Source organism: Saimiri boliviensis, chromosome 1 (genome assembly GCF_048565385.1).
Source record: "Saimiri boliviensis isolate mSaiBol1 chromosome 1, mSaiBol1.pri, whole genome shotgun sequence".
Lineage (NCBI taxonomy): Eukaryota > Metazoa > Chordata > Mammalia > Primates > Cebidae > Saimiri > Saimiri boliviensis.
The window spans coordinates 251,303,830-251,317,469 of NC_133449.1; the positions used below are offsets into that span (position 1 = coordinate 251,303,830).

The 13,640-nt window shown below is 41.7% G+C and overlaps 1 protein-coding gene across 2 annotated transcripts in view; it reads left to right on the forward strand.

Moving 5' to 3' along the window:
• The window catches only part of ANKRD55 (ankyrin repeat domain 55), a 136,933-nt gene that overhangs the window by 75,691 nt on the left and 47,602 nt on the right, over nucleotides 1-13,640 (forward strand). For both annotated transcript variants that reach the window (XM_074385801.1, XM_074385792.1), the window contains exon 6: nucleotides 12,944-13,072. In XM_074385801.1, the coding sequence (XP_074241902.1) occupies nucleotides 12,944-13,072 (129 nt within the window). The remainder of the gene's footprint in view (nucleotides 1-12,943; nucleotides 13,073-13,640) is intronic.

Sequence of the window (13,640 nt, forward strand, 5' to 3'; positions counted from 1 at the left end):
AGACAGAGGTCTTCCTCTGTTGCAGAGGCTGATCTGGAACTCCTGGGTTCAAATGATCCTCCCACCTCAGCCTCCCAAAGTGCTAGGATTACAGGCATGAACCGCCATGCCCAGCCAAAACATTTATTCTATTTCTTTTTCTTTTTCTTTTTTTGAGACAGAGTCTCTAATACCAGGCGCCAAGCTGGAGTGCAGTGGCACTATCTCGGCTCACTGCAACCTCTGTCTCCCAGGTTCAAGCAATTCTCCTGCCTCAGCCTCTCAAGTAGCTGGGACTACAGGTGTGCACCACCATGCCCAGCTAATTTTTGTATTTTTTAGTAGAGATGGGTTTTCACCATGTTGGCCAGGATGGTCTCGATCTCCTGACCTCGTCATCCACCCACCTCGGCCTCTCAAAGTGCTGGGATTACAGGGGTGAGCCACTGCCATTTATTCTATTTTATGGAATGAAGCCCAGTTCAAGAATTGCAAATGAAGTCAATTAAGATCTTAATGGCTGGGCTCTGTGGCTCATGCCTGTAGAAACAACTTTAAAACTAAATCTGCTGTAATTCTGTTTTTGACAATTATTTATTTCATTTAGTTATTGCTCATTGCTAGTGAGAGCCAATCACAATCACTTTGGGAGGCCGAGGCAAGTGAACCACTTGAGACCGGGAGTTCAAGACCAGATTGGTCAACATGGCCAAACCCTGTCTCTACTAAAAATATGAAAATTAGCCAGGCATAGTGGCTCATGCCAGTAGCCCCAGCTACTCCAGAGGCTGAGGCAGGCAGTGGAAATGCTTGAACCTGGGAGGTGGAGGTTGCAGTGAGCTGAGATGGCATGACTGCACTCCAGCCTAGCCAACAGGGCAAGACTCTGTCTCAAAAAAAAAAAAAGAAAGAAAGAAAGAAAGAAAAAAGAAAAAACAACTTTAAAACTAAATCTTCTGCTGTAACTCTGTTTTTGACAATTATTTATTTAGTTATTGGTCGTGGCTAGTGAGAGCCAATCACAACAAATTTATAACAGTAAAAACTCTTGCCATTGAGAAATAAATACAACTCTGAAATGGAAAGAACACACCCCAGACTTTTTCATTCATTACTTTGGTGGAGTTCCGGTATTTGACTGCTCAATGTTTTGCATAAGTAATCTTCTCTCTCCTGTCTTTTTTCTTTTGTGTGTGTGTATGTGTATGTATTAGACGGAGTCTCACTCTGTCGCCCAGGCTGAAGTGCAGTGACACGATCTTGGCTCGCTGCAACCTACGCCTCCCTGGTCCAAGTGATTCTCCTGCCTCAGCCTCCTGAGTCACTGGGACTAAAGGCACCCACCACCATGCCCAGCTAATTTTTTGTATTTTTACTACAGACGGGGTTTCACCATGTTGGCCAGGATGATCTTGATCTCCTGACCTCATGCTCTGCCTGCCTTGGCCTCCCAAAGTGCTGGGATTACTGGTGTGAGCCACCGCGACTGGCCTCTCCTGTGTTTTTTCAGTGAGCCCCAAACATGATGTAGCCTCTATTGTATCATGGATAGTGGGGAGTAACAGTTAAATTAATTTTTTTTAAAAAAGGTATCATTCTGTCTGTTCTGCAACTTAGTTTTTTCAAGTTAAGCATTTGTCTTAGAATTTTTGATACACACCCGTGTATGTATATATATGGCTTCATAGTGTTACATAATATCAAAATGCTTCCACTTACTTTGCCGTTCTCCTATGGATGGATATTTAGGTCATCTCAATTTTTTACCCTCATAAACACCAATCTGAAGAGTGTTTCTTATACATGCCTCTTTGCATACTCTATACAAGCATTTCTCTTAAAAAGAAGAAATGAGGCCGGGCACGGTGGCTCACACCTGTAATCCCAGCACTTTGGGAGGCCGGGGCAGGTGGATCACAAGGTCAAGAGATCGAGACCATCCTGGTCAACATGGTGAAACCCTGTCTCTACTACAAATACAAAAATTAGCTGGGCATGGTGGCACGCACCTGTAGTCCCAGCTAGTCGGGAGGCTGAGGCAGGAGAATTGCTTGAACCCAGGAGGCAGAGGTTGGGGTGAGCGGAGATCACGCCATTGCACTCCAGCCTGGGTAACAAGAGCAAAACTCCATCTCAAAAAAAAAAAAAAAGAAAAAAGAATTGCTGGGTAGTAAAGAGTGTGTTGTTATTTTTGATACACACTGCCTAATTATTCCCCCAAAATAGCTGTGTGGTGGTGGTGTTGTTGTTAGTGGTCTTTTCCCAGTTGCTGCTGGGTTTTCTTGTTATTTGCATTTTCCTGATTAATGAGATGAGCATCATTTCATAGATATAATGGTCTCTATTTTATCTTCTTTTATGACTTGCCTGTTTACATTCTTTGTCCACTGATCCACTGGACTGCCATTTTCTTATTGATTTATAGGAGTTTGTTTTATATTCTGAATATGAATCCTTTGCTGTTGGGTTGTAAGTACTTTTTCATAGGCTATTGGTATTTTAGAACAGTTCATAGTATCTTTTCTTATTTAGAAATGTAAAAATCTGATACAATTAAAATGATCATTCTTGTTTATTTCTGCTTTTTTTTTTTTGATGTCTTTTTAAAAAAGTCCTTCTCTACTCCCAAGAACTGGATTACATTATGCTAAATTATTTTTTTTGTTTGTTACAAGACTTTTTTAAATACGTGGTTTCATTTTTTAACTCCGCTCTGTTCCAATGATCTTTTTATTTTTCCTGTTTCATTAAACCACACTGCTTCATTATAAAGTGACTTATAAAGCTGTCCACACTGTGGTTAACACTGGAAAAAGCGAGATAGGTCAGACTGTCCTTTGTGCTTTTGTTCTTCAAAACAAGACCTCAGGTGAATCACCGACATAGAAGGAGGCTTGTCTGTTGCAGCTGCCTGTAGTTAAATGGAAACTAACATCTCTTGCTCTCATTTTAGCCTTGACAAGAAGAATGTTTTGTCAAGAAGAGCTCTGAGCTATTGACATCGGGGTTAGAACTTTGAACGCATTTATCCATAGAAGCACTGTTACGCACGGCATTTAGGATATATATATATATTTAGGCTATATTAAATGCATATTCTTATGTAAGTAGATTTTTGTGAGCAGTCTGACAATCCAAACTTCAATTGTAGAAGCACTCAGAAAAAAACATTTAAGGCCGGGCGTGGTGGCTCACGCCTGTAATCCAAACACTTTGGAGGCCAAGGCGGGCGGATCACCTGAGGTTGGGAGTTCAAGACCAGCCTGACCAACATGGTGAAACCCCGTTTCTAAAAAAAAAAAAAAAGAAAGAAAGAAAGAAAAACAACATTTAAGCTGCAAAAACAAATGTGAACGTTTGGACATAATGCTCAGCACCACTTCTGCTTACCACATTCCTGAGATATAACCAAAAGCAGAAGAAAGAGTCCCTGACTCTGGAAATTTATAACTTTACAGTTAGCAAAAGGTAAAATAATAAAGCAGAAGTTTTTAATGCACCAGAAGTTTTAGCCTAAGACTGAACATCTAAAAAAAAAAAAAATGGAGTATGGTGATCACTACTCAGGAGCCCCATCTCCCTCTGCCACTCTTTCCCGAACCCTGTAAATTTTGAGAGGCAGACCATGTCTTTTTCATCTTTTTTCCCCTAGAATCTAGCTTGGTAACTTGCACATAGTGAGGCACAAAAATTATATACACATATATGTATATACACATACATACATTTTGTTGTTGTTGAGATTCGGTCTAACTCTGTCACCCAGGCTGGAATGCGGTGGCATGGTCTTGGCTCACTGCAACCTCCGCCTCCCAGGTTTAAGTGATTCTCCTGCCTCAGCATCTTGAGTGGCTGGGATTATAGGTGCCTGCCACCATGCCCAGTTAATTTTTGTATTTTTTGTGAAGATGGGGATTCACCAGGTTGGCCAGGTTGGTCTCGAACTCCTGTCCTCAAGTGATCCACCTGCCTTGGCCTCCCAAAGTGCCGGGATTATAGGCATGAGCCATGGAGCCTGGCCCAGGTATATGTTATATCTAGATATAACATGTGCCTAAAAAGAAAAAAAAATTAAATTCAAGGAAATTCATCTTATTTTATTTTATGGCTCTTACCCATATTTATGACATGGACATATTTTCATGTGTTTGTGAAAAGTATAGATAACTTCTCAGAAAAATACTAGAAATTAGGCAGGGTGCCATGACTCACACCTGTAATCCCAGCACTTTGGAAGGCTGAGGCAGGAGGATTGCTTGAGCTCAGAAGTTCGAGATCAGCCTGGGCAACATGGCAAAACCCATCTCTATTTAAACTTTTTTTAAAAAGAAAAAAAATATCAAAAAAGAAAAATATCTGAAATTACAGAAAATAAAATATATCAGATGACAAAAGAAATCAATATATTAAAATACAGTTTTCAAAACATTATTTATTTATTTACTTATTGAGACAGAGGCTCTCTTTGTCACCCAGGCGAGAGTGTAATGGTGCGATCTTGGCTCACTGCAACCTCCACCTCCCGGATGAGTAGAATGATTCTCCTGCCTCAGCCTTCTGAGTAGCTGGGATGACAGGCACCTGCCATCACGCCTGACTAATTTTTGTATTTTTAGTAGAGACAGAGGTTCACCATGTTGGCCAGGCTGGTCTCAAACTCCTGATCTCAAACAATCCACGCACCTCATTCTCCAAAAGTGCAGGAATTACAGGCAGGAGCCACCGTGCCTAGCATATTTATTTATTTATTTATTTACTGAGATAGGTTCTCTGTGAGGCTGGAGTACAGTGGTGCAATCTGAGTTCATTGCAGCCTCTGCCTCCAAGGCTCATGCCACCATACCTGACTAATTTTTTTTTAAGGCAGAATTTCACCATGTTGCCCAAGCTGGAAAACATTTTAAAGAAAAAATTTATAATAATAATATATAAGATTTTTAAATTAATGTATTAAATAAGATTCGATGGTAAGAACACAAGCTACTACAGTTGAAGTAGTGAGACAGTGAGGCATGTAAAGGTTCTGAGATATCTGCAATAACTAATGTAAGAGGATGGCATCTGTAATTTATGGTGGTGGCAAAGTCACAGGTACTGTTGATACTACTGCAGGCTGTTGCCTATATTCATGATTGAAAAAGATGTTAAATTTCAATTAGAAGTTAGTGAAAATAAAGATGTAATTATTTCTCTGATGAAGCTCACATATCCTTATTTCTGTCCATGGATAGGGAGCTCTTGCTCTACTGGCAATCTAAAAAAAAAAAAAAAAAAAAAAAAAAATAGATTTTCCAAAAGTATTTGAGCAATGAGTAGAATAATTCTATAGCCTCCCAAAGTGATCTACCTGGAACTGGAAAATTGTTTTATTTTATTTCTTCAACAAATATTTCTTTGATACCTGCCATGTCTCATGTAGGCTTCATCCCCACTCTGATGAAGTTTACAATTTAGTGCAGAAGAATGTAGATGGGCTTTTTGTTGAGAAAGAAATATAACAACTTGGGCTTCTATTCTAAAGGCTTTGTTTTGTAAATTTGTTCTTGTTAGAATTGGCTCCTAGGGCTGGGCACAGTGGCTGACGCCTGTAATCCCAGAACTTTGGGAGGCGGAGGTGAGTGGATCACGAGGTCAGGAGATCAAGACCATCCTGGCCAACATGGTGAAACCTATCTCTACTAAAAATACAAAAATTAGCTGGGCGTGGTGGCACATGCCTGTAATCCCAGCTATTCAGGAGGCTGAGGCAGGAGAATCGTTTGAACCAGGGAATCGGACATTGCAGTGAGCCAAGGTCACTTCACTGCGCTCCAGCTTGGCAACAGAGCGAGACTCTGTCTCAAAAAAAAAAAAAAAAAAAAAAAAAGAATTGGCTCCTAGACTTCCTAGACTTCCATAGCCTAATTTCGTTTTATTGCTTTTCTTATCTTATTTAAATTATGAAAATTCACATTCTAAAGTCTTTTTTTTTTAAATGTCAGGCATATTATTCTTATAATTATTACAGGGAGGAAGTGATAGTTTTTAAACAGTATCATTATTAGCAGCCCTTCTTAGTGCCCTAAAATTCAACCTCAGAGTATTCTTGGCCTTCAGTTATAATATTTGGCTATTGTGATGCTCATTGTTTGTCTATCCAGTTTAGGCAATTCCAAAACAAAGACAACGAATTAATTTACTAAGCTTTCTGGTATGTAAGATTGTTTTCCAAATAAAAATGAAAGAAAATGGCTTTCATTACTGTACTTGTAACACCATCTAGTTTTTAAAACTAGATCTGCTTTTAAAGTACATCATTCATTCCAATTTTTCGTCTAAGGGAGACCCTGTATAACTTTTGTGGGGGGTGGTCATATGTGATTAGAGGATTACATATGTGAATTTTTAAATGTCAACCAGAGCCAAGCAGCTGGAAATTCTAGATCCTTCAAAGCATCTGGAATTGTTTACTGACTTCTCAGCCACCAGACACCTGCTATAATTCTTAACTCTCCCTCTATACCACCCCACTCCCGACTGACAATCAAGACGAGGAACAAACCAAGCACCCAGCCACATCAACATTTTTCTCTCTGTGCCTTTCAGTGTTGGCTAGAGACACTCTAAAAGTACAGTTCTGAAACATGAAACCTGCTAAGCACTAAAGCAGATTTCTGGTTCAGAAAACACAAAGGTGGTTTTGAAACAACAACAACAAAAAAAAAAACAGTTCTGAGAAGCTGATGGGACTTGTAAGCCTTTAACTGAAATTGTGGTGGCACAGGTCCAAGGCACAGAATTACTCATCAACACAAGACGCTGTTCTAAAGCAACCTACTATGCACCCAACAGTTAGAACATACATTTTGTCCAATCTGTCCAATCTAAAATCGGATCCCAAGTCAACCAAAACCTAACATTTGCCCTCAAAACATTCTGAAGAGCTTATATTCTTTTTTTGTTTTTTTCTTTTTTGAGACAGAGTGTCACTCTGTCGCCCAGGCTGGAGAGCAGTGGCACAGTCTCGGCTGACTGCAACTTCCGCCTCCCGAGTTCAAGGGATTCTCCTGCCTCAGCCTCTTGAGTAGCTGGATCACTGGTGCCCACCACCACACTCAACTAATTTTTGTATTTTTAGTAGAAACAGGGTTCCACCATGTTGGTCAGGCTGGTCTCGAACTCCTGACCTCATGATCTGCCTGTCTTGGCTTCCCAATTTGCTGGGATTACAGGCATCAGTCACCGTGCTCAGCCTATATTCTTAACTGAATGTGAGTTCCTCCTGACAGTATTTTTTGATTTTCAGAAGAGTAGAATTCTGTCACCAGAGCCATCTAGGTGTTTGTTGCAACATGTCTGATAGTGACTGCTAGACTCTCAGCTCCTAGATACTTCAAAGTAGCTAGTTGGAAAGGTCTCCATAACTTGGACACAAATGGCTATCTTATCCATCAGACTCTGATTTTATAGTCCCTATGAGTCCAAGTGACCTTCAATAAGCTGCAATTCCGAACTAATTCTTCCCATAAACATTTCTTGAACACTTACTGTGTGCTCAGTTCAGGGGATATACCACAGTGAAGATACCATAGCATCTGCCTTTATGTGCATCACGGCTTAATCGTGATTTCTGTCACTGCTCAGTGCATATACCAACCATTCTCCAGGCCTGATGTTTGCTCCTTAACTGGTCATCAGAATTTTAACATAAGACAACAGGCTGGGCGTGGTGGTTCAAGCCTGTAATCCCAGCACTTTGGGAGGCTTAGGCAGGTGGATCACAAGGTCAGGAGATCGAGACCATCCTGGCTAACATGGTGAAACTCTGTCTCTACTAAAAACACAAAAAATTAGCTGGGCATGGTGGCACATGCCTATAGTCCCAGCTATTCAGGAGACTGAGGCAGTAGAATCACTTGAACCCAGGAAGCAGAGGTTGCAGTGAGCCACGATCAAGCCACTGCACTCCAGCCTGGGTGACAGAGTGAGAATCCATCTCAAAAAAAAAAAAAAAAAAAAACAGCTACAAACTACAATTTCTGCAGGCTCAACAGAAGCTGAAGAAAGAAGAAGAAAGGAGAAGGAAGTAGTTATAGGAAAATGTTCTCAAATGAAGTGTGCAATATCAACCACTGCCCTTGAACTGCTTTTGAAAGTTTGGTTTTCACGTTATTAACCCTAAGAGGATTTATTTTTATTTCTCATTAGCCCAACTGAAGAAAAAAAAGTAGCAGGAAATTTCTCTTGCCTTGACCGAATGTTCACAACCCCTTTATATTACATAAGGATTTAGAAAAGTAATGAAGTCATTCGGGTCTTGATGTGGAGCCATTCAGAAGATCACCAGTTATTTTAGAGATGTCCCAAATTTTGTGGTTGAGGGGAATGGGGGGTAGAATAAGTATTATGTATATATATACAACTAACAAAAATAAATGTTTGTCAACTGCACTCTCAGGAGGAGCCTTGAGGCAATGCCAAGTGAAACAAATAATATGGCTGGGTGCAGTGGCTCATGCCTGTAATCCCAGCACTTTGGGAGGCCAAGGGGGGAGGATCACCTGAGGTCAGGAGTTCGAGACCAGCCTGACCAACATGGTGAAACCAGGTGCCTATAAAAAAAGAAAAAGTTAAGATATATTTTTTAAAAAACAAACGAACAAAAAAAGAAAACAAATAATATAGAGTACCAATCCTTACACTAGTAAGAACCATAATTTTAGAAAGTAAGACAAACTTGAATCCAGCTACAATCACAGAGAAAGGAATTTTTCAGCATCTGAGCTCATTTCCAAAATGAAATTCTACCGGTATGATGTGTGGAAAAAGTATTTTTTCTCCAGAGTCAAAGTAACAAGCACTGAACCCTAGCTCTACCATGGATTCAGTCAGTGTCCTTAGGCAAATTACTTCAGCTGTACCCTTCAGATCATTGTAAAGATTCTATGAAACAGCATACACAAAGCTCTTGGCAGCAAGCGGGTGTATGATAAGTGATAGCCCTCCTCCCACCCCGCTCCTTGACCAAAATGTGAAAGACTTGGGTTTTGAGGGGGGTTTTCTTATGGTTGTTTTAGGAGAATAACTCTTAAAGCTTAAAACTATAGGAGACAATAATTAACATTGCATAACCATAGTTAATTCACAATCACATTTTCACACTGAATTCTCACATCAGTAAATCATACTTCTGCACATAGCCATTGCCATCTACCTCACTTTTGACAGTGCAGTGGTCTGTGGCCATACCACCCTGAACACACCTGACCTCAGAAGCTAAGCAGGGTTAGGCCTGGTTAGTAATTGGATGGGAAACAGTACAGTACTAAAAAGGACAAGATTATTTGGAGCTCTCATCAAGAATCCTGACAAGTTTCAACTAATGAGTTGGTAATAATGATCATAGCAGACAAATTGTCTATAAAGGAGAAGTCATGTCCTGCCTTTTTTCTTTTCTTTTCTTTTCTTTTTTCTTTTTTCTGAGACAGAATCTTGCTCTGTCTCCAGGCTGAAGTGCAGTGGCATGATCTCGGCTCACTACAGCCTCCACCTCCCAGGTTCAAGTGACTCTCCTGCTTCAGCCTCCCAGATAGCTGGGACTACAGGCATACACCACAACGCCCAACTAATTTTTGTTATTTTTAGTAAAAATGGGGTTTCACCGTAATGGCCAGGATGGTATCGATCTCTTGAGCTCATGATCCACCCTCCTCGGCCTCCCAAAGTGCTGGGATTACAGGCATGAGCCATCGCGCCCAGCCCCATGTTCTGCCTTTCTTCTGTGTATGATTTTAAAAAGCAAAGCCAAATTTTTACAAAGAAATTCGGCCAGGTGCTATGACTCATGCCTGTAATCCCAGCTCTTTGGGAGGCTGAGGTAGGCTGATCACCTGAGGTCAGGAGCTCGAGACCAGCCTGGCCAACATGGTGAAACGGCATCTCTACTAAAAACTACAAAAATTAGCTGGGCATGGTGATGGGTACCTGTAATCCCAGCTACTTGGGAGGCTGAGGCAGGAGAATCACTTGAACCCAGAAGGCAGAGGTTATAGTAAGCCAAGATCATGCCATTGCACTCAAGCCTGGGTGACAGAGTGAAACTTCATCGCAAAAAAAAAAAAAAAAAAAAAAAGTGGAATTCATTGGAGCACAGTAAGTCATTCATTCATTTAGTAAGTATTTACTCCACATCTACAATGTGCCTGGCACCGTTCTAGGATCTAGGAATTCAGACAGGCAGACAAAGGCACTGCTGTCATGCAATTTACACTCCAATAACTTGAAAACTTTTGGCACTTCATGATGAAACCAATGACTCTGAAGCAAATGAGACTAAGAACTGGGAAAGAGTCTATCCGTGCATAATTTTTAAAATATAATTTAGTTTTAAAATATAATTCCCTTGTGTTAGATTTCTTTCTTTTTTTTTTTTTTCCGTAAGATGGGGTTTCACCATGTTGGTCAGGCTGGTCTTGAACTCCTGACCTCAAGTGATCTGCCCACCTTGACCTCCAGAGTGGTTGGATTACAGGCGTGAGCCACCACGCCTGGTCCCTTTGCGTTAGATTTCTAACTCCAGCATGCCCAGTTAAAAATGAAGAGGACCAATTAGAATGCACTGAGCTATTCCGATTTCCAAGTAAATATTCAGCTATTGGAATAAGAATAAGAAGTTCCGGGCCAGGCGCGGTGGCTCACACCTGTAATCCCAGCACTTTAGGAGGCCAAGGTGGGTGGATCATGAGGTCTGGAGTTCAAGACCAGCCTGGCCAAGATGTTGAAACCCCCGTCTCTACTAAAAATACAAAATCAGCCAGGCGCGGTGGCAGGCACCTGTAATCCCAACTACTCAGGAGGCTGAGACAAGAGAATCGTTCGAATCCCAGGGAGGGAATGGAGGTTGCAGTGAGCCGAGATTGTGCCACTGCACTCCAGCCTGGGTGACAGAGTGAGACTCCATCTAAAAAAAAAAAAAAAAAAAAAAAAAAAAGAAGAAGTTCCATTGCTTTTAGACCAGGATTCTTTTTCATATGGAACCAATTGCTTGAAATATCCTCAGGGGTATCTCTGGACGCTGATTGTCATATGACACTTGAAGCTTGAAACTTGAAAGCAAACCATAATATGAGGGTTTAAAATATGGAACCAGTTGAGGGGATTTAACGTTCTAATTCCAGTGTCTCACAAACCTCAAACCCTAGAGTCAGTTCCATGAGCACTTACACACTCGGGAATTTCTCTAGAGCTCAGCTTCCTCTTCTATAAAATAAGAAGGACAATCGCACCCGTTAGAGCTAGCTAACTGCTGTAGCAAACTACTCGAAATCTTAGTAGCCTGACGCAATAAAAGCTTATTTCTTGCTCATATCATAGTCCAGTGCTGTTTGGCAGAGTGGTCCTGTTCTCTCTCATCAATCAGAAACCCAGGCTTTTCAATCACGTGGTTCCAGCATCTTCTAGAACCTTGTCCTCCTCTGCATTCTGTTGATATATGAGGAAAAAGAGAAGATGTGGAGGAACACATAGGCTGTTCTTGTAGACCAGGCCCGGGGAAGGTTTCCATCTCCTCCATCCACATTCCAATGGCAAGGACTCAGTCATGCAGCTGCACCTATCTGCAAGGAGGCTGGCGAATATTATCTGTTGGTGTGCCCTGGAGGAAGAGGAAACAGAGCTTGGTGAACATGTAATAGACATCACCACAATACCTACTCCAGAAGATTATTTAGAGGATGAAATGAGACAATAGATATAAGAATTCATAAATGCCTCTAGATCAATAAATATTAGCTCTGGACTATTACTAATGTGCTCCTGCCCAGGGTGAGGCCCATCTTCTCCACGCAGCATACCCTGGAAGGAACAGAGAAAGCCAAGGTGGTGTCTCCTAGCTTTATGCTATCTCCAGAGATAACTATAAAAAGACAGTCTTCAGAGCTGCCCCCTTTTTCAGGCATCTTCATCTCAATTCATTCCAGATACATTTCATGGAACTGAGATAAGTGAGCAAGGAGAAGAGCCAATCTTTTCATCGTATATACTCTCAAATAACGCTGGCTCTTCTTGGCCACCATTTCTCAGCATAAGCTCACTTACTGTTAAATTTTATCTAACCCATATGACCTTAAACTCTGAAAGATGCTGGGATTCACCAGATTCATTCATCCACTTCTGTTCTCCAAGCTCCCACAGAGTGATTTCTTCTAAACAGTGTACATCTGATCATCCCAACACCTCTTAAAATCCTTCACTGTCTCTCCACTGAATTTAGAATAAAATCCAAATGCCTTATGCAGAGACAGTTATCCTCCATCCCACCCTCCCAGGATCAGCCCCTGCCTCCCTCTCCAATCTCATTTCACATTGCTCTCTTCCCCTCCTACCTCATTCATTCCTTCAATAGCTATTTCTCCAGCCTCTGGTCTAGGCATTGGAGATAGAGGAAAACAGACAGTGTCCCTGCCCTGGTGGTGGGGAACTGCACTCCAGGGTGACTCCAGTCACAGGGGCCTTCCTTTAACTTACTCTCTGCCTCTGTGCTTGCTGCTGGCTGTCCTCTTCCACCAGTTCTCACAGAGGCCTGTTTGGAGCAGTTCCGCCACCCTTGGTTACTCTCTCAGCAGCATCCCATGTGCATTCTTCATAGCATTTCTCAGTCCGGAAGATTGTTTGACCTGTGTTTGCACATTTAATGGCTGATTCCTTTACCACAGAGCAATTTCCATGAGGGTAAGGATTTCATTTATCTTATTAACTTTTGTATCCTGAACACCTGCTTGCCTAGCACAAAGCAGAAGCGCAATAAATACTGTTGAATGAATAGATAAATTGAAGAATGAATGAATAGTTACATGAAGGAATGAATGAGCAGGCAGCAACCAATGCATCTGGCGATGGCCCCCCGGCCTGGGGAGAAAGTGTGAGCTCCAGTTTTCTTCTTGGGAGGCAGTGCTCATCTCCGTCCTCTCTGACTGTTGTTTTGCAGGGAATGACACCACTCCACTGGGCGGCTTTCCACAACCAGCCTCAACACACCCAAATGCTGCTGAAGAAGGGGGCAGACCCCACCCTTGTGGATAAAGACTTTAAAACAGCTCTCCACTGGGCAGTTCAGGTAAGAAATTGACCAGTGGACTGGTCTCAGGTTTAAATGGTGGAAAGCAGTGTTAACAATTTTCTGAGTAGGTCAAACTTTATAAATGGAGGTTTCAGCTCTTCAGCTCCACCATTTGTTGAAACAAAACCCTGCCAAGATGCAGAGGGGAAGAGTTATAGAATATCAAGCAGAGACTGCCTTGGGTGTCACACACAGACACAGACACACACCCTCACTCTCTTTCTCTCTCCACCTCGGTGCTTGCTACCAGCTTACTGTGTCCCAGAGTAAATCTTCAAAGAATTACTGGGAAAATGCCTTCAAAGTCTTTGAACCGTGATGCTCTGACTCTCCTTGCTTCCAAATCCTCCCCAGTGGAGTCATTTGAGGCAATCCTGAATTCTACACCCGCCGTGGAAGTAGTGGCTCGTGATCCTACATCATTATCACATAAGGGAGTCTACGTCAGTACACACGACCAAAGCAATCAGATTATGCTCAATACGTCTATTGTCCAGAGAGGGCAAAACTGAGACTAAGGTGAAAGAATAACAGTTGCTAACATGTACAGAGTGCTTTCTATTTT